Source organism: Pristiophorus japonicus, chromosome 17 (genome assembly GCF_044704955.1).
Source record: "Pristiophorus japonicus isolate sPriJap1 chromosome 17, sPriJap1.hap1, whole genome shotgun sequence".
Lineage (NCBI taxonomy): Eukaryota > Metazoa > Chordata > Chondrichthyes > Pristiophoridae > Pristiophorus > Pristiophorus japonicus.
This window is the reverse complement of record NC_091993.1, coordinates 116,928,055-116,955,206: the sequence shown is the minus strand read 5'-3', so window position 1 is coordinate 116,955,206 and position 27,152 is coordinate 116,928,055. Positions and strand designations below refer to the sequence as shown.

General features: G+C 45.0%; 1 protein-coding gene across 2 annotated transcripts in view; it reads right to left on the bottom strand.

Moving 5' to 3' along the window:
• Nucleotides 1-517: 517 nt before the first annotated feature.
• Nucleotides 518-27,152, bottom strand: part of LOC139228048 (S-adenosylhomocysteine hydrolase-like protein 1) — a 115,017-nt gene continuing 88,382 nt past the window's right edge. For both annotated transcript variants that reach the window (XM_070859195.1, XM_070859196.1), the window contains exons 9-17: nt 20,986-21,049; nt 18,273-18,361; nt 14,500-14,570; nt 12,070-12,164; nt 11,533-11,631; nt 6,184-6,252; nt 5,155-5,233; nt 4,767-4,887; nt 518-1,773 (exon numbers count right to left, since the gene is read on the bottom strand). In XM_070859195.1, the coding sequence (XP_070715296.1) occupies nt 1,767-1,773; nt 4,767-4,887; nt 5,155-5,233; nt 6,184-6,252; nt 11,533-11,631; nt 12,070-12,164; nt 14,500-14,570; nt 18,273-18,361; nt 20,986-21,049 (694 nt within the window). In that variant the 3' untranslated portion in view covers nt 518-1,766. The remainder of the gene's footprint in view (nt 1,774-4,766; nt 4,888-5,154; nt 5,234-6,183; nt 6,253-11,532; nt 11,632-12,069; nt 12,165-14,499; nt 14,571-18,272; nt 18,362-20,985; nt 21,050-27,152) is intronic.

Here is a 27,152-nt window from a genome sequence, read left to right as displayed (position 1 = left end):
TATTCTCTCTAGAGGGTCATAAATCTGAGGAATTCTCTACCCCAGGGCGCTGTGGAGGCTGAATCATTGAATATATTTAAGGCGGAGATGGACAGATTTTTGAACGATAGGGGAGTGATGGGTTATGGGGAGCGGGCAGGGAAGTGGAGCTGAGCCCAAGATTAGGTCAGCCATGATCTGATTAAATGCCGGAGCAGGCTTGACTCCTGCTCCTATTTATGATGTCCTTATGTTCAAAGAGCCGGCACAGGCACGATGGGTCAAATGACCTCCTTCTGTGCAGTGCGATTCTCGGAAATCTGCATCACAAATCAAATATGGCAAGTTGGTTTTGCACATGTTGCTTCAAATTGAGATAGTAGCAGTCCTGAAAATATTGCTAGGGAGATTTTTTCACCCTTCTTTCCTATTTAATAATCTAACTTTAATCAAATGAACAAAAGGTTACAAGGAAACAGATTTCACCAATCAGAGTCATTCTCACCCAGGTCAATTCACAAAACAACACAGAAGCAACTTTTTGATTGAAAAATCCTTCATGTTTCTACAATGATTTTTAAATCCTTTATTTATTTTTTTTAAAATATATCTTTTTCATGTAACTGGAGTGAAATTATTTTCTGGTCCCACTGTTGGGTATACAACCTTCGAGGCTCATTGGCATACAACCCACAGTATTGAGAGAGAGGTTACCAGCAGCAACGAATGCTTCTTCATGGTCCAGAAAATGCATTGACAAAAGAAAAAAAGCCCCGTCACAAACAGTACATAATCTCTGAAATGTTTTGCGTGTTTGTATACAGCAAGTGTCTGGAATATGAAGCCATCAGGAGGACTCGACCAGAGATTAGTGCTCGTCACCACAAATTCCATTTGGCACAATCTTATGACAATACTTGCTCGAATATGATTCCGTCAAAGTGTAACCGACTAGAATTAGAATACTGACACCTTAAAATCCACTTTCCCTGTTAAGCCGACAGATGCAAGCTTCGAATTCTCTTTGCCTGATTGGTAATGATTCATGTCCTGAAGTGTAACATCTAGTGGTGTCAATATATTAAAGCGCACAAGTAAGGCCAGCACTGCATGAAGAGACGTGAACTGAAATTCTGCATAAACAAAACCATTCACATTTTTTTTTTGGCTACACAGTGATATTCACAGCTGCTTTAGTACTGAATCGGGTTTGTTTAAAAGTTGATGCTCATCATTTATTACAGTCAGCACTGGCTCCTGAAAAGACACGAGTATCATACAACTATAACTGGCAATCACCAAATAGGATTCGATTGCCACCAAGAGCAGATTATTTAAAAAAACGTATAGTAAAAACAAGAGAATCCTTTGGAACAGTTTGAACTGAGCTTAAAGCTCACGTCTTGGACTAAAACAAACAGGAAAAACAAAAAAGAAGATACATTTTTTAAATTATTACAGTACTATTTTGTTTGCACATCAATCATATCATACAGGCTCAAGTGATTTCATGGAGACTGCACTGTCACAATATAATGTGGCAGGTACACCTCTCGACAGTAAATTAGAAATCAAAACACTCATTTATAATTTGGAGAGTATAGAAAAGAAAATACAAGCAAACGACCAGGCTGTGAAAGAAAGAAGATGCCCATGAGTGCAGAAATGCTCTTCAAATACATTTAAACGTGAGCATTGAAACAGCTAGGCTGGCTCCTACTATACATTCTTCTACTGAGGTTTCAGACAACTTGGTCCATCTTTTCATCATTTTGGTTCTGGTTTGTCTAATACCTGAAGAGGGGAAAAAAATGTTGTGTGTGACTATTCCATCAGTGATACGCATTGACTGTGCATGTCCTACCCCCTCCAGTTAAGCACAGATAATTGTGCATACTATCCTACTCTTTACATGAAGAGTTACTACACTAATTATATCAACTTGTACCCGAAACACATTTTTCACTACAATGAACCATTAGTGGTTAGTGAGCCTGCAATGTAAGTGGTAGCGAAGGTCTCTCTGCACAACAGGGTGCTTGGAACAAATCACCTAAGGGATGATTATCTGTTCAAATATAGTGTCATTCTTTCAGGTATTGGACTTTCACAATAACTGATACATTAAATAAAATGATCCTACATTTCATTTGTGTTCATTTTTGTGCAGAAATGCTCACAGTATGCTTTAACAATGCTTCAGAGGTTTTTCTGAACTTATTCAATTTTTGTATTAACATTTTCCTCTCTCTGCAACATAATTCCCACACGATGAATTCTCACAGGGGGTCAGGTTTCATTGTAAACATAGCATTGTAAACATACTTAATGAGGTGATTATAGTTCTTTCTTTCAGGATTTCTTGAATTAATACCAATGGCTACAGATCAAAAATTGGGGAATGAGCCATTATTTTATGAAGGTACTAGTGGAAGGGCAGGATCACGTTAAGTGTGTGTGATGAGTGCCCTCTAATGGCTCAGTTGGTAAAGGCAGTATGTAACTGAGCCATAAAGAGCAGCAGGTCATACACAGGTTCACATCCTGGCCAGTGATGACTTGGTTTGTCTCATGTGGGACAGCAGTAAGAATGTTAATAAAGGATGGGTCAGGGTAGATAGAAGCAGACTGCTTGCAGTAGTTCAGGGGCCAAGAACGAGGGACCACAGGTACAAAATTAAGTGCAAGGTTTAGAACCGATGCCAGGAGAAACTTCTTCGCAGAGAGTTAGGAGGTTGAGGCAGGATTTATATCAACATTAAGAATTAAATTGGATAAGTGGATGAAGGAAAAGGGATTGTAGAGATATGGGAACAGGATGGGTAAATGTGATTGGAACTATTTGATCATGGCCTGGAAATTCCGATGTCCCGAGCCCATACAAAGTTTCTAGCGGCCCGGAAAGGCATCGGAGAAGCCGGTTTTCAGCGTGCAATGCACATGCGCTGAAAACCGGCTTTTCCGATCTATCAAGCTGGAGAATGACAGATCATCTACAGATCGGGAGCGAGGACAAATGTCCTCAAAAATCTTGTGCCTGAAAAAGCATGCGCATAGCCTACTTTTACAGGCGCAAGTGTTTAAAAACACACAAACACAATAAAATAAAATAAACACATTGTATTGTTAAAAACTCTGCCCACTAAGGTAAATTTATTTTTAACCCAATTACAAAACTTTTTTAAAAAAAACGGAAATATATTTTTTTCTAAAGGCATTTATTAACTTTAATTTCAATTAATTTTAATTATGTGAGATCTGTTTTTTAATTTTTTTTAATTAGTGTGTTTGGTTTTTCCCCCCATTAATCGCACTGAGAACTCGTAGATACGCAAGTCTCAGTGCTATTAATGGGAACCTGTGAAATACCTACTTAGTCAGCTGAGCAGTCACACGTGACTGCATCTTCTGCATGGGAACCCTCCGGACGGGAGCGCACTTCTCAACGTGAGAGGAGAAGGCCTCCCAACGGAATCCAGGGCGCCTCCTAGACCACCAGGTACTTTCGTAAAAATTCTCTGGTCGGGAGGCCTCCAACCGGAATTTTCCAGCCCATATGTGGGGGGCGGGGGGGGGGATATACTTTGATACAACAACAACTTGTATTTATATAGCGCCTTTAATATGGTAAAATGTCCCAAGGCACTTCACAGCAGTATTGTCAGACAAAAAATTTGACACCGAGTCATACAAGTAGAAATTAGCGCAGGTGACCAAAAGCTTGGTCAAAGAGGCAGGTTTAAAGGAGTGTTGTAGAGGTAGAGGCGTGGAGAGGTTTAGGCAGGGAATTCGAGAGCTTAGGGCCGAGGCAACAGAAGATATGGCCACCAATGGTTGAGCGATTATAATTGGGGATGCTCAAGAGGTGAGAATTTGAGGAGCGCAGACATCTTGGGGGGTTGTGGGGCTGGAGGAGATTAGAGATAGGGAGCGGTGAGGCCGTGGAGGGATTTGAAAACAAGGGTGAGAATTTTGAAATCAAGGTGTTGTTGAACCGGGAGCCAATGTAGGTCACCGAGCACGGGGGTGATGGGCGAGCGGGACCTGGAGAGAATTAGGACATGAGCAGACAAGTATTGGATGACCTCAAGTTTACGTAGGGTAGAAGGTGGGAGATCAGCCAGGAGTGCATGGATTGATTGGGCCCAATGGCCTGTTTCCATGTTGTAATTTCTATGTACAGCCGACACGTGAAGAATGGACACTTGACAAAGCACAAGTGGATGTCAATTGCTGGTCAAATCAGCAGGGGTGGGGGGTGGGGGAATAATGTATGCTCTCACACAGCAATTGACCTCTTTTCCTCCCCAGCCGACCTCTGACTGGGGAGGAGCGGGCGACGTCAATTGATGAAGTTCACAAACGATGACTGCTGAAATTAACCTCAGTTTTCAAAATAAATATCCATGAAACATTTTGACCCCTCTACTGTTTTACATACAGGGGAGAGGTACTATCCACAAACCCCCCCACCTCACCCCCGGACGCAGAATAATTATTTTTCTACAGAGTACTATATATTTTTCCTAAATTGCAATGAATAAACCCTCAGCTAAATAGCTGAATATCTGCTTTATATCAGAATTTTTCAGGAAGTCTCTGAGTCACAACAGTAATCAAAGTTAATATGCTCGAAGATACAAGATGTTTAATGTTTTAGCAATCCTGTGCTCAGCGGCAGCTCAGTTTCGTCTAGTCTTATAAATTACGATAGCCTCACATGGAAAGGTTAAATAATTCCACTAAATACGTGCAGTGATGTTAAGGTCCATTATACAGAAGTGTACCTGTAGTAATTCGGTTTGAAAGGTCCATTTTTGTTTAGGCCAAGATACTTCGCCTGATCGTCTGTCAATTCTGTCAAGTGGGCATCAAAGGTTGGCAGGTGCAAACTGGCAACGTACTCATCTGTAAGGAGACAAGATTTATGCACATAAATGCTGGATCGAAGTATTGGATAAATAACACAAGTATCTTCTGGCACACTCTCTGACAGTTGCACTTGCCGACTGTCAACTGAAATATTTATCCAGGATAACTAAACATTCTTTGAAACTTTCCCGAAAATTTCAAGTTATTAGGGCCACGGTAAAACTATACAATGCATAATGGTAGACCTCCAACATCTTTGCATCCAAGACGCAGCTCTATAACGGAAGGCAGGCTACTGCTTACCCATCTTTTTAGGCAGAAGATACACGTCTTGTTTGTAGCGCCCCTCGGGGGCATTGTAGAGCTCGATCAGAGCCAATGCCTGCACAGAAAGAAAGACAGACTTGGATTTATTTCACGCCTTTCACGACCACCAGACATCTCATAAGTGCTTTACAGCCAATGAAGTACAGGCAACTCTCTCGATTATCCGCACACGGATGCAACGGGAAACCGTTGTAACGGCACTTAAAATTGTGTGTGCGCTGCTGCAGCCGCTGCCTCTCGCGGCCGCTGCTGACGTCAGAGTCCTTTTGGCCCGGGAAGGTATCGGGCCGCTGACGTCGGAGTCCTTTTGGCCCGGGAAGGCAGCGCACTCCGGAACCTCGGAGCTAGACAATCTCTTCCTCGAGGCCACCTGCATGCATGCTGGTAATGTCCATACTTAACTGCCTTGTTACTGTTTGTAGCTGATTGCACAGTTTTTATTAATTGAAGTTTCAACTTTATAATGTCAACTCGCTCTAACGGAGAAATCGTTTACCCGGCATAGCCCAATCCCCAAGGGACCCGGATAATCAAGAGTTGTCTGTACTTCTGAAGTGTAGTCACTGTTGTAATCAGTATAGATCATTAACTTTTATGCGGTAGACAGGATTGATTTAAAGCCATATATTTGGTGATACATTGTTTAAATTTTATTGCTTATATTTAGATTAAACAAATTTAGTGGCTTGGTAGCAGCAACAGTAGAGCACTGGGACAAGTGATAAGGAGGCCAGAGATTTGGTAGATTCAACTGGTGCTTGCTTAACAGGGCAGATTTGGCCCATCTCTGCGATTATTACATGCTTTTCAAATGTAATATTTTAGAATTACAAGACATTTCTTTTATCATCTCTAACCAGAAGTGCTGCCCAAGAGATTGAGTGAAGCTAGTCGGTATTTATATTAAACATACGGTCTTTAAAAAAAAAAGTATCACTTTACATTACAGAGTCAAACTCACACTGCAGTTACATTATTTATTGGAGTTCCCATCTAGTCACTTACCTGAGTGGTTGCTGTAATTGAAAGCACAAAAGTAGGCACAGTTGAGCAGCTCAAGTTTAGAAGACGGCCCTGAACCCAAAAAAATTGAGAAATTGTTAAGCTGACATTTTAAACTGTAACCACTGCCAGTTTATTTCCTTCTCCCTCCTTTATGTCCCCTCACCGAACACTATACATTGGCTGATGTGGCAGACAGGTGAGCCACTGACAGGCAATACAGTAACACAAAAGATGCACACGGGTACTATGGGATGGACCACTGTTCAAATATTCTCTCCCTTACAAAGCCTCTGGCTGCGATTTCGCCACCCGTGGCGAGTCCGGTGCGGCTGGAGTAGACAAATCCCGCTCCCGTCTTCATCCCCTCCTCCTCCTCCTCTTCTAAGTGATTTTGCCCCGATTGGGATTTGTTAAGCCCGCCCTGCGAGGTTCCTTGCCAATTAAAAGGAAGCCAGTCTGATGACATCATCTGATACCCACATTTATTTTGACAGTTGTGCTGTCAGTATTCTACAGCATTGATCTGCTGCAATCACTGACAAGCGCTGCACAGAGGCGAACGGCTGCACCCAAGTAGAGATCTCCTGGGGAGGTCTCATCCGCCCATTGCTTATGGAGGGAGTTACAGGGAGGTTCTTTTCCCTTCCAATGGGCGCACTGCACAGGAGGGCACAAGCAGGGATGTGTTCAGGAGGACCTGGCTGCAGTGGCACAAACCTTTCAATGATCACAGTAGATTACGAAATGTTACTGCAAAGCCACACTCAACCTCATCCTCCTGTACCACTCATCACATCCCCATCACTCTGCCTTCCTTACCCTACTCCTGCACATCCTTATTCACACCAACTTACCTTACACCTCCACCCATCCCTCTCTATCTACATTATCACTTCCCCATCACACCCCTCACATTCACCCTCATCCTAGTCCAATCGTTCAAACTAACAACACACAAGGTGCTTTTTGGTGAATGTTCGTGTAAAGTTTCTGTTATTGTGTGGTCAAGCATTGAAATCTTTATTTTCACCACTTTGCCTTCTTGGACAGATTTGTGTACACCTTCGAAAATGTCTTAGTGAGTTCCAGTGAATGGTAAGGCTTGCTTTGGAGGAGGTTCAGAGAAAGTTCACTAGGTTGATTCCGGGGATGAGGGGGTTGACTTATGAGGAAAGGTTAAGTAGGTTGGGCCTCTACTCATTGGAATTTAGAAGAATGAGAGGTGATCTTATCGAAACGTATAAGATTATGAGGGGGCTTGACAAGGTGGATGCAGAGAGGATGTTTCCACTGGTGGGGGAGACTAGAACTAGAGGGCATGATCTTAGAATAAGGGGCCGCCCATTTAGAACTGAGATGAAGAGAAATTTCTTCTCTCAGAGGGTTGTGAATTTGTGGAATTTGCTGACTCAGAGAGCTGTGGAAGCTGGGACATTGAATAAATTTAAGACATAAGTAGACAGCTTCTTAAACGATAAGGGGATAAGGGGTTATGGGGAGTGGGCGGGGAAGTGGAGCTGAGTTCATGATCAGATCAGCCATGATCGTATTAAATGGTGGCGCAGGCTCGAGGGGCCGTATGGCCTATTCCTGTTCCTATTTCGTATGTTCTTATACCCCCCCCCCCCACCCCCTCCAATGGTGATGAGTGTGAAAGGAATGGCTTGGACATTGTAGAGATGCTTTACGGTGCTGGTATGGGGCGTTTCACATGTTAAGTGAAGCAAATCTAGACATGGTGAGGCCATCGCTGACGACCCGGGCTGCAATGAGATCAGGTGCTGATGCCCTGTGCCCAGCGCAGCATTAGTTGATTGCGGAAAAGGTCGGTGTGGATGTTGATGATGGGGCTGAGGACCAAGCTGAGATGTTGTTCAAGGGCACGGAGGCTGATGGAATAGATGGCAGGTGAGGTTGAGATGGCAGGATCAATCTATCAATGGTGAGAGAGGTTGTTCCAATGAGGTGGCACTGGATAGAGAGTTTGCTCCAAACACTTGCCAACTGCATAAAGATCAATCTGTCTTCGAAATGCAATAAGCAATTGCTTCTAACCTTGGAAAGTGAAGACCTGTGAAATGGGAGCTTTCATTTGCAGCTGTCACATTAGTGAATTATTCGATGCTGACAACACCCGACCTACTTACCCGACGTGATAACTGCAACTCGTTAAAAATCTTGTACCTGGTAAAATACTGCTTAACTACCTTTTAACGAGCTTTTAACTAAATGGCTGACCCGCCACTTAGTGTGGGGTCTGATCTGGAATGACAGACCTGACACTTGGGAAACTGACAAGGAGGTGGGTTTAAAGCGGGATACGACCCGCTGTCAATCTTTTTGATTTTGACAGCGGACCCACCTCCAAACCCGCGCTCGCAGGGCTGGTAAGATTCCAGCCTGTGTGTGGGCAGCTACTGGTGCTAATTCACCACCTCTCGTGCGATAATTTACCGCAAGTTCAAGACGATGCCCGCAAATGATCCAATACAAGTCCCACGGCGTTGTCAGTTTAATTACCTTGCCTTCACTCTCAAAGATTTGCTTGTTCCCAGCCAGACGTATGTGCAGAGAATTTAGGCCAGAGAAAGTGCGGACACCCCGATTTCAGGCTTCACCTAATCCTGCTCTATAATCAGTTGCTAGGAGGTAAGCCTGTGGCCTGAATTGATCCACTGTTGATTTTTCCATCTCTCCCTCTCAGCGTTAACATGACAAACCTGAACCACTTGAGCTTGTAGCTTATAGCCTCCGAATCCTGCGAGCGGATCACTGCCTTTGTAATTTCCATTACCCTCTTTAATAAATAGCGCTGCAGTGCAGTCTAAATACCACTTCTGCTTTTTCCATGTCAAATCAGAATTAACCAGCAACATTTCTTTCAGTTGGACAGCAACAGGAGGACAACAACCAAGAAATGGTCCATCCAGTGACTCCTGCTGGAAAGTGCGGATGTTCAGTGAAGATAGCACTGGGATTGGCTGTGATGTTCTCCACATTCGAATAGCTTGCCGTCACTCACTGAGCTGGGCTTGTATGAAGAATGGCCTTTACTCCATCACAACTGGTTCAAATTCTACCCAGCTACATCCGAGACTCGAACACCCTCTACCGATTTAATAGTTGTGCGTCCTCCAGCAGCCCTATTCATCACCCTTTCACTGTGGGTGTATTGTCATTCTATGCCTCCAGACATCACCTGGAGAGTTAAAGGCTTGAAAAACAGATAGAAAGTCTGCAAATTTAGGTCTGGAAATAATACTGGAATGTATCAAAGTTAGAATTCAGAGCACCTTGAATAATCTGTCACAACTCCACTCACTTCCTCCAGATAAATATGGAAACCTGCATGGGTACTAGATTTGGCTGTCTTTTGGTATAAGATATGGAACGCTTAGGATGAGAAATTCCCCGGTGCCCTGATTGGGGGAGGTAACTGGCTCGGGGCAGGACTTCCTGTGCCCGGCGCGGAAGACCCACCCCGACCGCGAAATTGCGGTTACCGCCCCTCAGAGGAAATGGGAGCGCAATCTCGTGCAGCCCACATCCTCTTGGGGCGGGGTCCGGGGGCGATGCTGGGGGGGGGGGGGGAAGGGGAGATCGGCAGCTGACGCGGTTCAACGCCCCGACCTTTCATTGAAAGGGGAGCACTGCTGCACACTCTGCACGGCCTCCACTGGGCCACCAGGGCAGCGTGGTATCGGGGGCGCGCAAGGGGGAGAAGATGTCGGGTCGAAAACCGGCAAGATCGCGCCCCTTTAACTTGCGCACCGTGAGCGGGTGTCGGCCCGGTTTGATATGCTCTGCCCCACACTTTGCCCATGGCCCTGTATCTTCTCTGGCTTCAAATATTTATCAAAAACTTCCCTGTGCAACCGCAGCAGGTGCAACACCTGTCCATTCACTTCCTTCCATACCACTGTCTAGATCCCCAAAATCTCTTCCATGCAAGTCAGCAATCTACACACAGGTCCGCCAATATAACATATGGTATTTACAGACCCACAGTGCAGTATCCTCTAGAGGGCACTGAACGCAAATTAGTTGGCTGCTTATCCAACAATCTCCATTCAATCCATAATTGTTACACTGAGCTCCCTACAATTTGGCACCTGAACTCTCCCTCACATTCTCACTCTTGCCTCTCTACCTTTGGCCTTGTGCACATGAGCCAAACTCAACGCAAGCTTCAGGGCACTCTGCAGCTCTCTGCTCTGAACTCTATAACTTCAGACCTTAGCCAAATGCTCCACTTTCCAGAATTTCAGTATTATTTCCAGACCTGAATTCGCAGAAGTTTGATTTTTTTCCCCCCAGTTTTCCACCATAGCTGGGCCATCTCACCATCTCGGCTTTGAGCAGTTCTGTTGTGTCATTATGTGTGTGACCAGCTCCGTTGGGCGGGCCACATCGTCCGCATGCCCGACACGAGACTCCCAAAGCAAGCGCTCTACTCGGAATTCCTTCACGGCAAGCAAGCCCCAGGTGGGCAGAGGAATTGTTGCAAGGACACCCTCAAAGCCTCCCTGATAAAAGTGCAACATTCCCACCGGCACCTGGGAATCCCTGGCCCAAGACCGTGCTAAGTGGAGGAAGTGCATCCGGGAGGGCGCTGAGCACCTCGAGTCTCGTTGCCGAGAGCATGCAGAAACCAAGCGCAGGCAGCGGAAGGAGCATGCGGCAAACCAGACTCCCCACCCACCCTTTCCTTCACCCACTGTCTGTCCCACCTGTGACAGAGACTGTAATTCCCGTATTGGACTGTACAGTCACCTGAGAACTCTCTCAGAGTGGAAGCAAGTCTTCCTCAATTTCGAGGACTGCCTGTGATGATGTGTCTTTAACGTCTGTCTGTGGCCAGTTTGAAAGAATCGCTTACATTACCCAAAACTTCACCTGTTTTTCTTAACTTTCCCTTTTGTGACTCCAGCATCTATTGCTTGGTTAGTTTTCCTTTCTCACCCCTTTCCTTCCCGATTCTATTAAATTCTGAAGGAAGCCACTGTCCAAAGAGTTTACCTATCCGGTTTTCTCTCCACAGAAGCTGACTGACTTACTGTGTGTTTTCAGAATTTTCTGCTGCTCTTTGATTTGTGGTATTTGTTGGTTTTTTTCCCCCCCCTTTTATTTTACTGAAAGGCCGGTCAAGTAAGCTACTAGCCTGCACCAACGGAACTGTATCTCGATAAAAGTCAAAGTCAGTGCCTTCAGGAATGGGGAAAAATAAATAAATGTTTGCCTTGTGATTCCCGGCAGCTTTGTGCTCGCAATGTTATTCCCCTCCGTGAACTACCTTGAACTTATTCCTGTACAGATTCTTGCTCTAAAAGCAGAATGAAGGCCACGAACCTCAGCTAAAAGCACAACACGCTTCCCATCTGGCCAGATCACATGATCAACTTGAGACCGGACACGCTCCCACGTCAGTTCTGGAGTACGTAGGCTAGCCTGCAGTAGAAATGTTGAAAAAAAACAGATATAACTATGACAAAACCATCAAAAAACAATAAAAAAAAAATCTAGCTTATTCCATTTCAACTAGGCTAATTACTTGCATTCAAAATTAATTCATATTATCTTTAACTAATAATTACTCTCATTTTAGTCAAATCTTTCAATACTGCAGCAAATTGTGAAGTTAATGTGTTTCTTTTGTGAATAAAAATAACATTCAGAATACCAGAAGCATTCAGGCTTCTGAAAGCAGTACTATCAGGCATGTTACTAGACAAAGGTTACACAGAATCATAGAAATCGCGACACGGACCAATCGTGCCTGTCTGGATGCTATCTTCAAGTGGGAACTATCTATTTTAATCCCAATTCCCTACTCCTTCCCCAAATGCTTAATTTCACCTTAAATAGCTGTGACAAACCTTTCCTTACCACGTCAATCTCCGTGTTGGAATGCCCCATGTTGCAGACAATGCAGCCATTTTTCATTCGGTCAAGCTGTTCCCTAGTAACAACGTTCTTGTTACCTGAAAACAGAACGTATACATTTAAAACAAAACTGTGCACGCTATGTAGATACAGGTACGGCCATACACCACTTGAAAACGCAAAGTGAAAAGCAATTTACAAAATGCATCATTGTTAATAATATACAAGAGTGTTCATTCATAGCGGGTTACTGGGAACATCATTCAGCAACTCTGCCATCACTATATCGTAATCATAAATAGGTAAGTTTGAAATAAAGACTTGCATTTATATAGCGCCTTTCACGACCACCGGCCGTCTCAAAGCACTTTACAGCCTATGAAGTACTTTTGGTGCGTAGTCACTGTTGTAATGTGGGAAACACGGCAGCCCACTTGCTCCCACAAACAGCAATGTGATAATAACATAAAAAACAGATTATCTGGTCATGTTGATTGAGGGATAAATATTGGCCAGGACACTGGGGATAATTTCCCTGCGCTTCTTCGAAATAGTGCCATGGGATCTTTTACATCCACCCAAGAGGACAGACAGGGCCTCGGTGCAACGCCTCATCCGAAAGGTGGCACCCTCCAACAGTGCAGCACTCCCTCAGCACTGCACTGGAATGTCAGCCGAGGTTTTTGTGCTCAAGTCCCGAGACTGGGACTTGAACCCACAACCTTCTGACTCAGAGGCATGTGTGCTACCCACTGAGCCACAGCTGATACTTTGGCATCATCATTGGACACTTGGGGCTGGATTTTGAGGAGGAAGGCGACTTTAACGGTGAGGCCTGAATTGCATGCGAGGTCTGCAGCCAGCCAGATGGAGGGGCTGACTGCGGGCGGGTAGGCCTCCAGCACTCGGCCACACATAGGAGGGCGGGAGGAATTGAAGCCTGCTGTTAAAAGGATCGGGGGAGTGAGTTCAGCAGGGACCTTGTAAAAAGGCACTTACCTCCTGGATCCAGCAGTCGCCGTCTTGCTGTAACTGCCGGGTTTTACGAATTGTGTAAAACCAGTTGCCATGCAGTTAAAAGCAAAATGGAGGTTAAAAAAGAAGCTTCCAACCTGATTCTAATATTTAAATTAATGTCCCGCTTCCTGGGAGCGGATTGGTCCCCGTTCACCCCTCCCCCCCCCGTCCCCCCAAACTCTGTTAAAACCGGAAGTGACGGGTTGGAGAAGGATTTGGGTCGAGAATCTCATTTTTACACTATTTAACTACCCCAATGCCCCCAACATACCCATTTTCTTTATTTTTTTAATAAAAGGTTAAAATTCCACCTTTGCTTCCGGGATCAAAACAGAAGAAAACTTAATTTAAGAGGGAAGCAAAAAGCAAAGTTCAAACGGCCATAAATTGCAGTCTCTCCGGGTGCGTACGATGTGTGCATGTGCCCGAAGAGACCTCGCATTTTCCGGTTTTAGGCACGCAAAGAATAGCCGCTTAAACACGGCATTTACGATATGTCAAAACTTCTCGACAGATCGCGCGCCTTCCCAGTGAAGGGACTTTGGGGGTGGAGATTTGGGCTATTTGCCCAACTCTCATCTCCAGCAAATGTTCTTCAAACTCTTGCTTTTACCAGCGTAAAGGTTTTAAAAGATATAAAAATAAGAATTTATTTTTTCTATTAAAAACGCTGCCCATGAAGGCAAGTTTATGCTCAACACTATTAAAAGATTACTTTTTAATTCAAAACAATTTTGTTAATAAAACATTGAATTGAATTTGATTTCTTTGGTATTTTTATTTGTGTGTGCATTTTCTTTGTTTTTAAAGGTATTCTCATTGATTGCAATGGGAGCTCAGAGCTACCGTTACCGAGAATGAGAACACTACATTGTGATTGGTGGTCCAGGCCCATGTGATCACAGGAAGTGCTTACGTTCCTGGGATGCGTGGGCCTCTGTGCTGGGATGAGCAGCTAGGCCTGGGACCGGAAGTCTACGTTGGGGCGGGACCACCAGGTACTTTCGGATTTTTTTTGTGGTCGGAGGTATCCGACCGCGGAAATCCACCGACTGCAATTTTTGGCCCAATCAAACCACGGTTCTTCAAACGTCCCATTTGATGCCCGTGCTGTTGAACTAAACTGACACCAAAAATTCAATTTTTCTTAAACCCTCCTGGAGTCAAATATAGGGGTGATTCCAATTCAGTATCTAAACAATACGTGCAGTAAATGACGCTAATATGTGACTCACCTCTGCCACTATTTCATTTTTTTTTAAATATAGCTTTAGGACATTTTTCAGCATGCCACAACTTGGCCTTCCCCTATCCCATACCTCACTTCCAGAGCAATGTTTGCAATCGCATTAGTTAGACTGGGCTGCTAATTAAGACATTATCCACGCTGTAATTACATCCGCATCCCTCCAGTACCTGTGCAGGTAATGATCAAATCTCCCTGCCGTATGACTTCATTCAGTTTCATCACACGAAATCCATCCATACTACAGGAGGAGAAAAAAAAAGGTTTACAATGAAAATAAAGCAGTTCATGTCTTGGTCTGAAAGTCCTTTGCTTTTGACACAAGGGTCAGCTACTTACAGGGCACATCCGTTTAATCAAAGCACAATGTGAGTTAGTGCAATGAGAGTCTTCAAAGTGATAAACCTTATTTTTTCTGCTAGGGTTAACCCATGGTCTGCTGGTTTCCGAGGTCTATTTAGGTTGAAGTCCAGAGAGTTATGCCTCGAGTCAATTCTGTCAGGTGGGTTGAATATTATTGGCAGCATAAAAATACAAGCAATAGGAGCAGGAGTAGGCCATTCGGCTCATCGAGTCTGCTCTGCCATTCAATAAGATCATGGCTGAACATCTACATCAACTCCACTTTCCTGGGCTACCCCCATGTCCTTTGATTCCCTTAGTGCCCAAAAATCTAGCGATCTCAGTCTTGAATATACACAACAACTGAGCCTCCACAGGCTTCTGGGGTAGAGAATTCCAAAGATTCACAACCGTGAAGAAATGTATCCTCAGCTCAGTCCGAAATGGCCGACCCCTTATCCTGAGACTTTGACCACTAGTTCTAGACAGTCCATCCAGGGGAAATGCCTCTCAGCATCTAACCCGGTCAAGCCCTGTAAGAATTTTATATGCTTCAAAGAGATCACCTCTCATTCTTCTAAACTCCAGAGAATGTAGGCCTGTTCTACCCAATCTCTCCTCATAGGACAATCCCTCTCATTCCTGGAATCAATCTAATGAACCTTCATTGCCGAAAAAGAGCTATCCAGCCAAATCCTCCTTTCCAGTTCTTGCTCCGTAGCCTTGTAGCTTACGGCACCTCAAGTGCATAGCCAAGTACTTTTTAAATGCGATTAGTTTCTGCCTCTACCACCCTTTCAGGCAATGAGTTCCGGACCTCACCACACTATGGGTGAAAAAATTTCTCCTCAACTCCAATTACTTTAAATCTATGCCCCCTGGTTATTATAAAAGATAAAAGTTCACAGGGTTGGGGGTAATATATTAGCATGGATAGAGGATTGGCTAACTCACAGAAAACAGAGAGTCGGGATAAATGGTTCATTCTCAGGTTGGCAATCAGTAACTAGTGAGATGCCGCAATGATCAGTGCAGGGACCCCAACTATTTACAATCTATACTAATGACTTGGAAGAAGGGACTGAGTGTAACGTAGCCAAGTTTGCTGACAATACAAAGATGGGTTGAAAAGCAATGCGTGAGGAGGACACAAAAAACCTGCAAAAGGACATAGACAGGCTAAGTGAGTGGGCAAAAATTTGGCAGATGGAGTACAATGTTGGAAAGTGAGAGGTTATGCACTTTGGCAGAAAAAAAAAAATCGAACAGCAAGTTATTATTTAAATGGAGAAAAATTGCAAAGTGCTGCAGTACAGCAGGACCTGGTACATGAAACACAAAAGGTTAGTATGCAGGTATGGCAAGTGATCAGGAAGGCCAATGGAATCTTGGCCTTTCTTGCAAAGGGGTTGGAGTATAAAAGCAGGGAAATCTTGCTACAGTTATGCAGGGTATTGGTGAGGCCACACCTGGAATACTGCATACAGTTTTGGTTTCCATATTTAAGAAAGGATATACTTGCTTTGGAGGCAGTTCCCTCAAAGCCTCCATGATAAAGTGCAGCATCCCCACTGACACCTGGGAGTCCCTGGCCAAAGACCGCCCTAAGTGGAGGAAGTGTATCCGGGAGAGCGCTGAGTACCTCGAGTCTCGTCGCCAAGAGCATGCAGAAACCAAGCCCAGGCGCGGAAAGAGCGTGCGGCAAACCTGCCCCATCCACCCCTTCCCTCAACGACTATCTGTCCCACCTGTGACAGAGACTGTGATTCTTGTATTGGTCTGTACAGCCACCTAAGAACTCATGTTAAGAGTGAAAGCAAATCTTCCTCGATTTCGAGGGACTGCCTTTGATGATGATGATACTTGCTTTGGAGGCAGTTCAGAGAAGGTTCACTAGGTTGATTCCAGAGATGAGGGGGTTAACTTATGTGGAAAGATTGAGTGGGTTGGGCCTCTACTCATTGGAATTCAGATGAATGAGAGGTGACCTTATCGAAATGTATAAGATTATGAAAGGGCTTGAAAAGGTGGATGCAGAGACGATGTTTCCACTGATAGGGAAGACTAGAACTAGGGGGCATAATCGTAGAATAAGGGGCCGCCCATTTAAAACTGAGATGAGGAGGAATTTCGTCTCAGAGTTGTAAATCTGTGGAATTCGCTGCCTCAGAGAGCTGTGGAAGCTGGGTCATTGAATAAATTTAAGACAGAGATAGACAGTTTCTTAACCAATAAGGGAATAAGGGGTTATGGGGAGCGGGCAGGGAAGTGGACCCGAGTCCATGATCGGATCAGCCATGATCATATTAAATGATGGAGCAGGCTCGAGGATCCATATGGCCAACTCCTGCTCCTATTTCTTATGTTCTTATTAACCCCTCTGCTAAGGGAAATAGGTCCTTCCTATCCACTCATAGCTAAAAACATAGACAGGGAATTGAAACTGTCAGCTATTGAATCATGAGGGAAGCCTAATTTATCCTTTTTCGGGGTAGGGGGGGAATGGGGCTCAGTTTGCTTCTGTCCTCAACAAATGCCAATAAACACCCACTCTCCCCCACTCTGGCTCGCACCCTACCTAAAAGTTTAATATAGCAACGGTGATTGTCCCAGCTTCTTGGTTAGGAAACGAGCCGAAGCCAAGTATTCTATCGGAGGTTGAAGCATCTATCTTGGAGCTGCCTTATTTGCTTGCAAGTGTTTAAAACAGTCTTCTCGATGTTAAATTGGTGTTCATGCAGTTTATAGAAGATTTACTTAGCACTCCCAATGGCTCAGTGTTCGGTGCACCACCCAGCGTGATCATGAGCCATACAGACCAGAAGATCCCTGGGTTTGTGCGGGGTTATGGCTGGTTGCGAGTGCACCTCCTGTTGGAGCACTAAAATTGGCTTAGATATGTTGGGCTAGAGAAGGGGTTAAAATAAAACAATCAGCTGGATTGATATCCGGTGACGCCTACTGGAAATACAAGGGGGCTGATTTTAGATGAGGAAATGGTCACCTATTTCCCAGTTGGTCAAACTGCCTGCCCCTCATCTTCAAGGCTCAAATGGTTAGTTGAGCGAGCACAAACACCCATAAAGCCAGACAATGAAAACTGGTAAGGAACAAAACAAATGCATTTAAAAAAAAACTTTTACCTTACTAAAACAAAAATTAATGTAGCTTTTGAAATACATCCTTCTTTTCTTTCATGTCATATCTGCATTACTTATTTGTAGTTACAGTCTAGTAGTAAATGAAGATTAAGAAATGCACAGGACATTTCTCGGCCCACAGTATTCTTGGAATGAAATGATGAAATTGTTCTTCCAATGTTGAAATTTTCCTGCATTGCTCAACTATGAACCGAATTGAAAAACATCAATTAGGTACAACATTTTGCTGAGGATAGCACATCAAAAAGGTAACTGCCAGAAATGAATACGAACGCAGTCGCCTTTATCAGATGCATGGGAATAAAATATTTTATAAACCAGATAGGTATATTCTGTTCAGTTTTACCTCAAGAATGCCACTAAACCCCTAAGTTCCCTTAGCCGAAATACCAGAGATTTGAGCATGGAATGACAATAAGCATTGAAAACAGTCATCTTACCAAGCTTGTAGAGCACAAATTGGATCAATCTCGGTCACGTACACAACAGCACCCAGTGCCTTCAGCGCAGCACAGCAACCTTTTCCAACCTACAAAAACACATTATTCAAAACATTATTTATTTTTCTTTACGGTCTTTCACTTTGAGGAACAGCAAAGATATTGAGCAGAATTGTTTTACTGAGTGCATGGTTTACTGCAAAACGATTTCAGAAGCATTGTTGTAAGGAAATTTAAAGTGGCTGTGGAGATTAGAATGAAAAACCGCAAGACAGAAATTTGAAATGAACACTGAAAATATGCATCAGACCAGTCATCATCTACATAGAATGTAAGGCACAGAAACAGCATAGACATAGAACGTACAGCACAGAAACAGCATCTACATAGAACGTACAGCACAGAAACAGCATAGACATAGAACGTACAGCACAGAAACAGGCCATTCAGCCCAACTGGCCCATGTCAGTGTTTATGCTCCACACCAACCTCTTCCCAACCCTCGTCATCTAAACCCTTATCAGCATGACCTTCTATGCCTTTCATCCATATGTTTATCTAGCTTCCCCTCAAATGCATCGAAGTGAGAAAGACGGGCTTTAATGCTTCTGATGCACTTGTGACAAAGTTTTGCACCCAGAACATTAAACCATTTCCTTTTCAACGACTGATTGTACTTCCAGCATTTTTCTTCTTTATTTTCGAAGAGCCATTTCTCTTGACCTGACATTAACAGCAGAATTATGAGTATTACTTCCCCCCACCCCCACCCAAGTTCAAAACCAGTAAAGCAAGATTCTTGCTACTGTGTCAGGCCTCCCTGCGGAAGCAATCTTTCACACCTAGAGCCTTGCCTCATTTCCAAGTAAAGTGACAGATACGATATGCTCACTATTGCATCCATCATTCTACCTGATCTGCAAAATAGATAAGAGGATATGGGACAAGCAGCACTCAAAAGCTTTTATTTTAATAAAAGTGCTCTCTAAACAAACAGCTCCTCTGTAAGGGATACACATTTGCCACTGATACAGCCTCCATACAACACCATGTAGCAAGGAGGGAAAGCTGAACAGAACCTTCAAATGCATTTTTGCAAAAAAAAATGTTCCGAGGATGTGGGCATCGCTGGCAAAGCCAGTATTTATTTTCCATCCCTAATTTCCCCTCAGGTGGATTGTGAGTGGCCATTTCAGAAGGCAGTTAAGAGTCAACCACATTGCTGTGGGTCTGGAGTCACATATAGGCCCAGACTGGGTAAGGGCAGCAGATTTCCATCCCTAAAGGACATTAGTGAACCAGATGGGTTTTTACAACAATCCAGTAGTTTCATGGCCACCATTACTGATACTAGCTTTGTATTTATTCCAATTTTTAAAAAAACTAACTGAATTTAAATTGCCTCAGGTGCCATGGTGGGATTTGAACTAATGTCTCCGGTTCATTAATCCAGGCCTCTGCATTACTAGCCCAGTAACATTACCACTATGTTACTGTTCCCTCAGGGAAAAACATTCTCTTCCAAAACCAAAAACATTACTTGGGTTATTTCAGTTTTACATTTGCAAGGAACATGTGGGAATGAAGTGCATGTAATACATGAATCGTTTTGCTATGTTTATGAAATAGCTGCTCTCTTGCTGTCAGAGGGGCACTGACTCAATACTTTTGTGCAATAGATCGATTATCCAGAAGTCACTGCACTTTTTCCAATAACGTACAATAACTTCAGCAGCACCACAACCCAAATCAACAAACACTCGGGCAGGAGGGGGTTTTCAGAACAGTTTACCAATCAGATATCCAATGTCTGCATAATGACCAGAAAAAAAATTACAAAAATCATGCAGTTTACTGGGATGAGCACAAATTCATAACAATCAGCACAAAGATAAGGCCACAAACAGGATTATGAAGCACAAAAAATGCCATGCAGGTGAATGGTATTAAAATATTTATTTACAGAAGTACTTGGGAGCAATGTTCATGGTAAGCTGAGCTTTGTTCTCAGCAGCCTGTTTCTTTCAATGTGAGGTCGAAATTTCTGCTCATGCACGAGCAATATTTACAATGTAAAGGCTAGTGAGTAGCTTGTTCAGGACCTTTCACATTACTGCAGGGCTGCGCACACCTCAGCGAAAATACCGCTCGGGAGCAGGCTGCTTAGCGGGAAACACCGCTCGGGAGCAGGCTGCTTAGCGGGAAACACCGCTCGGGAGCAGGCTGCTTAGCGGGAAACACCGCTCGGGAGCAGGCTGCTTAGCGGGAAACACCGCTCGGGAGCAGGCTGCTTAGCGGGAAACGCCGCTCGGGAGCAGGCTGCTTAGCGGGAAACACCGCTCGGGAGCAGGCTGCTTAGCGGGAAACGCCGCTCGGGAGCAGGCTGCTTAGCGGGAAACACCGCTCGGGAGCAGGCTGCTTAGCGGGAAACACCGCTCGGGAGCAGACTGCTTAGCGGGAAACGCTGCTTGGGAGCAGGCTGCTTAGCGGGAAACGCTGCTTGGGAGCAGGCTGCTTAGCGGGAAACACCGCTCGGGAGCGGGCTGCTTAGCGGGAAACGCTGCTTGGGAGCAGGCTGCTTAGCAGGAAACACCGCTCGGGAGCAGGCTGCTTAGCGGGAAACACCGCTCGGGAGCAGGCTGCTTAGCGGGAAACGCTGCTTGGGAGCAGGCTGCTTAGCGAAAACGCTGCTTGGGAACAGACTGGACATTACCTCTCCGTATCCACACACTACCACTTGCTTTCCGCCGAACATCACATCTGTTGTTCTCTTTAAGCTGGGAACGGAACACAGAAGCAGAACATGAAATTCATAGTTTGTGAGCAATCCAAGAAGAGCAGGTTTGTAAATTTAACCGAGATAATAAATATGATTTGAGATCTAATTTTTTTTTTTTAAATCCCCTGGGCACTTTGGGGCCCTCTTCCGTTAGTTAACGTGCTAAAAAGGAAATAGCTCCCCTGGTGGCAGGATTGGCTGATCTCAGCTAGTGCAACAGAATGCTTGCCGAAATGGCCGGCGTCCCTGAGCTAAGGAAGAAGAAAAGAAGCACACAGCAGGAGCGCCTGCTCCGGATTGCTATCCAGTGATCCCCTCTGAAAAGGAGGTGCGTGCAAAAGACAGACAGAGAGACTTGCATTTATATAGCACCTTTCAGCGTCTCAAAGCGCTTTACAGAGTCGAGAGTCGAGAGAGGCAGCGGCCTATAAAAGGCTCAGCAGTCCGGGGAGAGTCGAGAGAGGCAGCGGCCTATAAAAGGCTCAGCAGTCCGGGGAGAGTCGAGAGAGGCGGGAGTCGAGAGAGGCAGCGGCCTATAAAAGGCTCAGCAGTCCGGGGAGAGTCGAGAGAGGCGGGAGTCGAGAGAGGCAGCGGCCTATAAAAGGCTCAGCAGTCCGGGGAGAGTCGAGACAGGCAGCGGCCTATAAAAGGCTCAGCAGTCCGGGGAGAGTCGAGAGAGGCAGCGGCCTATAAAAGGCTCAGCAGTCCGGGGAGAGTCGAGAGAGGCGTACCGGTGCAGCTCCAGCTGGGAGAGAAGGCAAAAAAGGCAAAAAAGTAGTAGAAAGAAATCAAAAGGTGACGTCACAGCCAACGTGGTAAGTGATTGGTGAATAGTTTTTCTTTTTCTTTATTAGTCAGTAACTTATAACATTGTTGTCGCCAATTTAAGTGTATCTAAGGGTTAAGTCATGGCAGGAGAGCTCGGTCACGTGATATGCTCCTCCTGTACCATGTGGGAACTCGGGGACAATACCAGTGTCCCTGACGACTACATGTGCGGGAAGTGTATCCACCTCCGGCTCCTGACGGTCCGCGTTGCGAAGTTGGAGCTGAGGGTGGATTCACTCTGGAGCATCCACGATGCTGAGAATGACGTGAGTAGCACGTGGAGCGAGTTGGTCTTACCGCAGGAGAAGGGTCCACAGCCAGTGAGGGAATGGAAGACCAGCAGGAAGAGTAGTGCAAGGAAGGTAGTGCAGGGGTCCCCTGTGGTCATCCCACTGCAAAACAGATACACTGCTTTGAGTACTGTTGAGGGGGATGACTCATCAGGAGAGGGCAGCAGCAGCCAAGTTCATGGCACCGTGGGTGGCTCTGTTGCACAGGAGGGCAGGAAAAAGAGTGGGGGAGCGATAGTGATAGGGGATTCAATTGTAAGGGGAATAGATAGGCGTTTCTGCGACCGCAACCGAGACTCCAGGATGGTATGTTGCCTCCCTGGTGCAAGGGTCAAGGATGTCTCGGAGCGGGTGCAGGACATTCTAAAAAGGAAGGGAGAACAGCCAGTTGTCGTGGTGCATGTTGGTACCAACGACATAGGTAAAAAAAGGGATGAGGTCCTACGAAATGAATTTAAGGAGCTAGGAGCTAAATTAAAAAGTAGGACCTCAAAAGTAGTAATCTCGGGATTGCTACCAGTGCCACGTGCTAGTCAGAGTAGGAATCGCAGGATAGCTCAGATGAATACGTGGCTTGAGCAGTGGTGCAGCAGGGAGGGATTCAAATTCCTGGGGCATTGGAACCGGTTCTGGGGGAGGTGGGACCAGTACAATCCGGACGGTCTGCACCTGGGCAGAATCGGAACCAATGTCCTCGGGGGAGTGTTTGCTAGTGCTGTTGGGGAGGAGTTAAACTAATATGGCAGGGGGATGGGAACCAATGCAGGGAGATAGAGGGAAACAAAAAGGAGGCAAAAGCAAGAGACAGAAAGGAGATGAGGAAAAGTGGAGGGCAGAGAAACCCAAGGCAAAGAACAAAAAGGACCATTGTACAGCAAAATTCTAAAAGGACAGAGGGTGTTAAAAAAACAAGCCTAAAGGCTTTGTGTCTTAATGCAAGGAGTATCCGCAATAAGGTGGATGAATTAACTGTGCAAATAGATGTTAACAAATATGATGTGATTGGGATTACGGAGACGTGGCTCCAGGATGATCAGGGCTGGGAACTCAACATCCAGGGGTATTCAACATTCAGGAAGGATAGAATAAAAGGAAAAGGAGGTGGGGTAGCATTGCTGGTTAAGGAGGAGATTAAGGCAATAGTTAGGAAGGACATTAGCTTGGATGACGTGGAATCTATATGGGTAGAGCTGCAGAACACCAAAGGGCAAAAAACGTTAGTGGGAGTTGTGTACAGACCTCCAAACAGTAGTAGTGATGTTCGGGAGGGCATCAAACAGGAAATTAGGGGTGCATGCAATAAAGGTGCAGCAGTTATAATGGGTGACTTTAATATGCACATAGATTGGGTTAACCAAACTGGAAGCAATACGGTGGAGGAGGATTTCCTGGAGTGCATAAGGGATGGTTTTTTAGACCATTATGTCGAGGAACCAACTAGGGGGGAGGCCATCTTAGACTGGGTGTTATGTAATGAGAGAGGATTAATTAGCAATCTCGTTGTGCGAGGCCCCTTGGGGAAGAGTGACCATAATATGGTGGAATTCTGCATTAGGATGGAGAATGAAACAGTTAATTCAGAGACCATGGTCCAGAACTTAAAGAAGGCTAACTTTGAAGGTATGAGGCGTGAATTGGCTGGGATGGATTGGCGAATGATACTTAAGGGGTTGACTGTGGATGGGCAATGGCAGACATTTAGAGACCGCATGGATGAACTACAACAATTGTACATTCCTGTCTGGCATAAAAATAAAAAAGGGAAGGTGGCTCAACCGTGGCTATCAAGGGAAATCAGGGATAGTATTAAAGCCAAGGAAGTGGCATACAAATTGGCCAGAAATAGCAGCGAACCTGGGGACTGGGAGAAATTTAGAACTCAGCAGAGGAGGACAAAGGGTTTGATTAGGGCAGGGAAAATGGAGTATGAGAAGAAGCTTGCAGGGAACATTAAGACGGATTGCAAAACTTTCCATAGATATGTAAAGAGAAAAAGGTTAGTAAAGACAAACGTAGGTCCCCTGCAGTCAGAATCAGGGGAAGTCATAACGGGGAACAAAGAAATGGCGGACCAATTGAACAAGTACTTTGGTTCGATATTCACGAAGGAGGACACAAACAACCTTCCGGTTATAAAAGGGGTCGGGGGGTCTAGTAAGGAGGAGGAACTGAGGGAAATCCTTATTAGTCGGGAAATTGTGTTGGGGAAATTGATGGGATTGAAGGCCGATAAATCCCCAGGGCCTGATGGACTGCATCCCAGAGTACTTAAGGAGGTGGCCTTGGAAATAGTGGATGCATTGACAGTCATTTTCCAACATTCCATTGACTCTGGATCAGTTCCTATAGAGTGGAGGGTAGCCAATGTAACCCCACTTTTTAAAAAAGGAGGGAGAGAGAAAACAGGGAATTATAGGCCGGTCAGCCTGACATCGGTAGTGGGTAAAATGATGGAATCAATTATTAAGGATGTCATAGCAGTGCAATTGGAAAGAGGTGACATGATAGGTCCAAGTCAGCATGGATTTGTGAAAGGGAAATCATGCTTGACAAATCTTCTGGAATTTTTTGAGGATGTTTCCAGTAGAGTGGACAAGGGAGAACCAGTTGATGTGGTATATTTGGACTTTCAGAAGGCGTTCGACAAGGTCCCACACAAGAGATTGATGTGCAAAGTTCGAGCACATGGGATTGGGGGTAGTGTGCTGACATGGATTAAGAACTGGTTGTCAGACAGGAAGCAAAGAGTAGGAGTAAATGGGTACTTTTCAGAATGGCAGGCAGTGACTAGTGGGGTACCGCAAGGTTCTGTGCTGGGGCCCCAGCTGTTTACACTGTACATTAATGATTTAGATGAGGGGATTAAATGTAGTATCTCCAAATTTGCGGATGACACTAAGTTGGGTGGCAGTGTGAGCTGCGAGGAGGATGCTGTGAGGCTGCAGAGCGACTTGGATAGGTTAGGTGAGTGGGCAAATGCATGGCAGATGAAGTATAATGTGGATAAATGTGAGGTTATCCACTTTGGTGGTAAAAACAGAGAGACAGACTATTATCTGAATGGTGACAGATTAGGAAAAGGGGAGGTGCAAAGAGACCTGGGTGTCTTGGTACATCAGTCATTGAAGGTTGGCATGCAGGTGCAGCAGGCGGTTAAGAAAGCAAATGGCATGTTGGCCTTCATAGCAAGGGGATTTGAGTACAGGGGCAGGGAGGTTTTGCTACAGTTGTACAGGGCATTGGTAAGGCCACACCTGGAGTATTGTGTACAGTTTTGGTCTCCTAACCTGAGGAAGGACATTCTTGCTATTGAGGGAGTGCAGCGAAGGTTCACCAGACTGATTCCCGGGATGGCGGGACTGACCTATCAAGAAAGACTGGATCAACTGGGCTTGTATTCACTGGAGTTCAGAAGAATGAGAGGGGACCTCATAGAAACATTTAAAATTCTGATGGGGTTAGACAGGTTAGATGCAGGAAGAATGTTCCCAATGTTGGGAAAGTCCAGAACCAGAGGTCACAGTCTAAGGATAAGGGGTAAGCCATTTAGGACCGAGATGCGGAGGAACTTCTTCACCCAGAGAGTGGTGAACCTGTGGAATTCTCTACCACGGAAAGTTGTTGAGGCCAATTCACTAAATATATTCAAAAAGGAGTTAGATGAGGTCCTTACTACTAGGGGGATCAAGGGGTATGGCGAGAAAGCAGGAATGGGGTACTGAAGTTGAATGTTCAGCCATGAACTCATTGAATGGCGGTGCAGGCTAGAAGGGCCGAATGGCCTACTCCTTCACCTATTTTCTATGTTTCTAAGTACTTTTGGAATGCAGTCACTGTTGTAATGTGGGAAACGCGGCAGCCAATTTGCGCACAGCAAGCTCCCACAAACAGCAATGTGATAATGACCAGATAATTTGCTTTTTTGTGGTGTCAATTGAGGGATAAATATTGGCTGGGACAACGGGTATAACTCCCCTGCGCTTCTTGAAAAGGGTGCCACGGGATCTTTTACGTCGGTTTAACGTCTCATCCGTAAGACGGCACCTCCGACAGTGCAGCACTCCCTCAGCACTGCACTGGAGTGGGATTTGAACCCCACAACCTTCTGACTCACTTGGATCGAGCTCAACCATGATGTCCCCAACAGTCAAACCGCCCACTGACCATCACAGTCTGTGTTCACATACAAAGAGTGGCTGCTTGGATGAGGTATCGAAGGCCAGCTGGCACCAGTGGAGACATGTCCACCATGAGTTGGGACCTTCAGGAGAAAATGAGAAGCAAATAACTGGGGAAGGAGGAAGTGGTGGCTGCACACTTTCAATTAGTACCCTGAATTAACAGATTTTGGGAGCTTCCGGAGTCTCTCATATTTTTTGATGGTGATTTTAAAGCAGCTTCAATGGCAACATTAAAGATGCCGTCTTTCGAATGAGACGTTAAACCGAAGCCCCGTCTGCCCTCTCAGGTGGGCATAAAAGATCCCATGGCACTATTTCGAAGAGGAGAAAGGGAAGTTATCCCCAGTGCCCTGGACAAGAAATAACCCTCAATCAACATCACTAGATCAGATTAGCTGGTCATTATCACATTGCTGTTTGCGGGACCTTGCTGTGCACCTTGGCTGCTGCATTTCCCACATTACAATAGTGACTACACTTCAAAAAGTACTTCATTGGTTGCAATGCACTCTGGGACATCCTGAGGTCGTGAAAGGCGCTGTATAAATGCAATTCTTTCTTTTTTTAAAGGTACTAGATTAATTTATGCTAGTGATGGGATAACAATTTTGTTTTTTTTTTAAAAAACCTGATCACCTTGGCTACCAATTTTAACGAATACATTACGTTTACTTACAGTTTCCACTCACGGTACGAGACTCCCACGTTGGAAGATGGGAGGGGGGGGGGGCACACATACCCACATAAAAGCAGTTAAGTATAGTCCAGAATCTAATACTGAGCTGCCTAAGATGCCTCACCC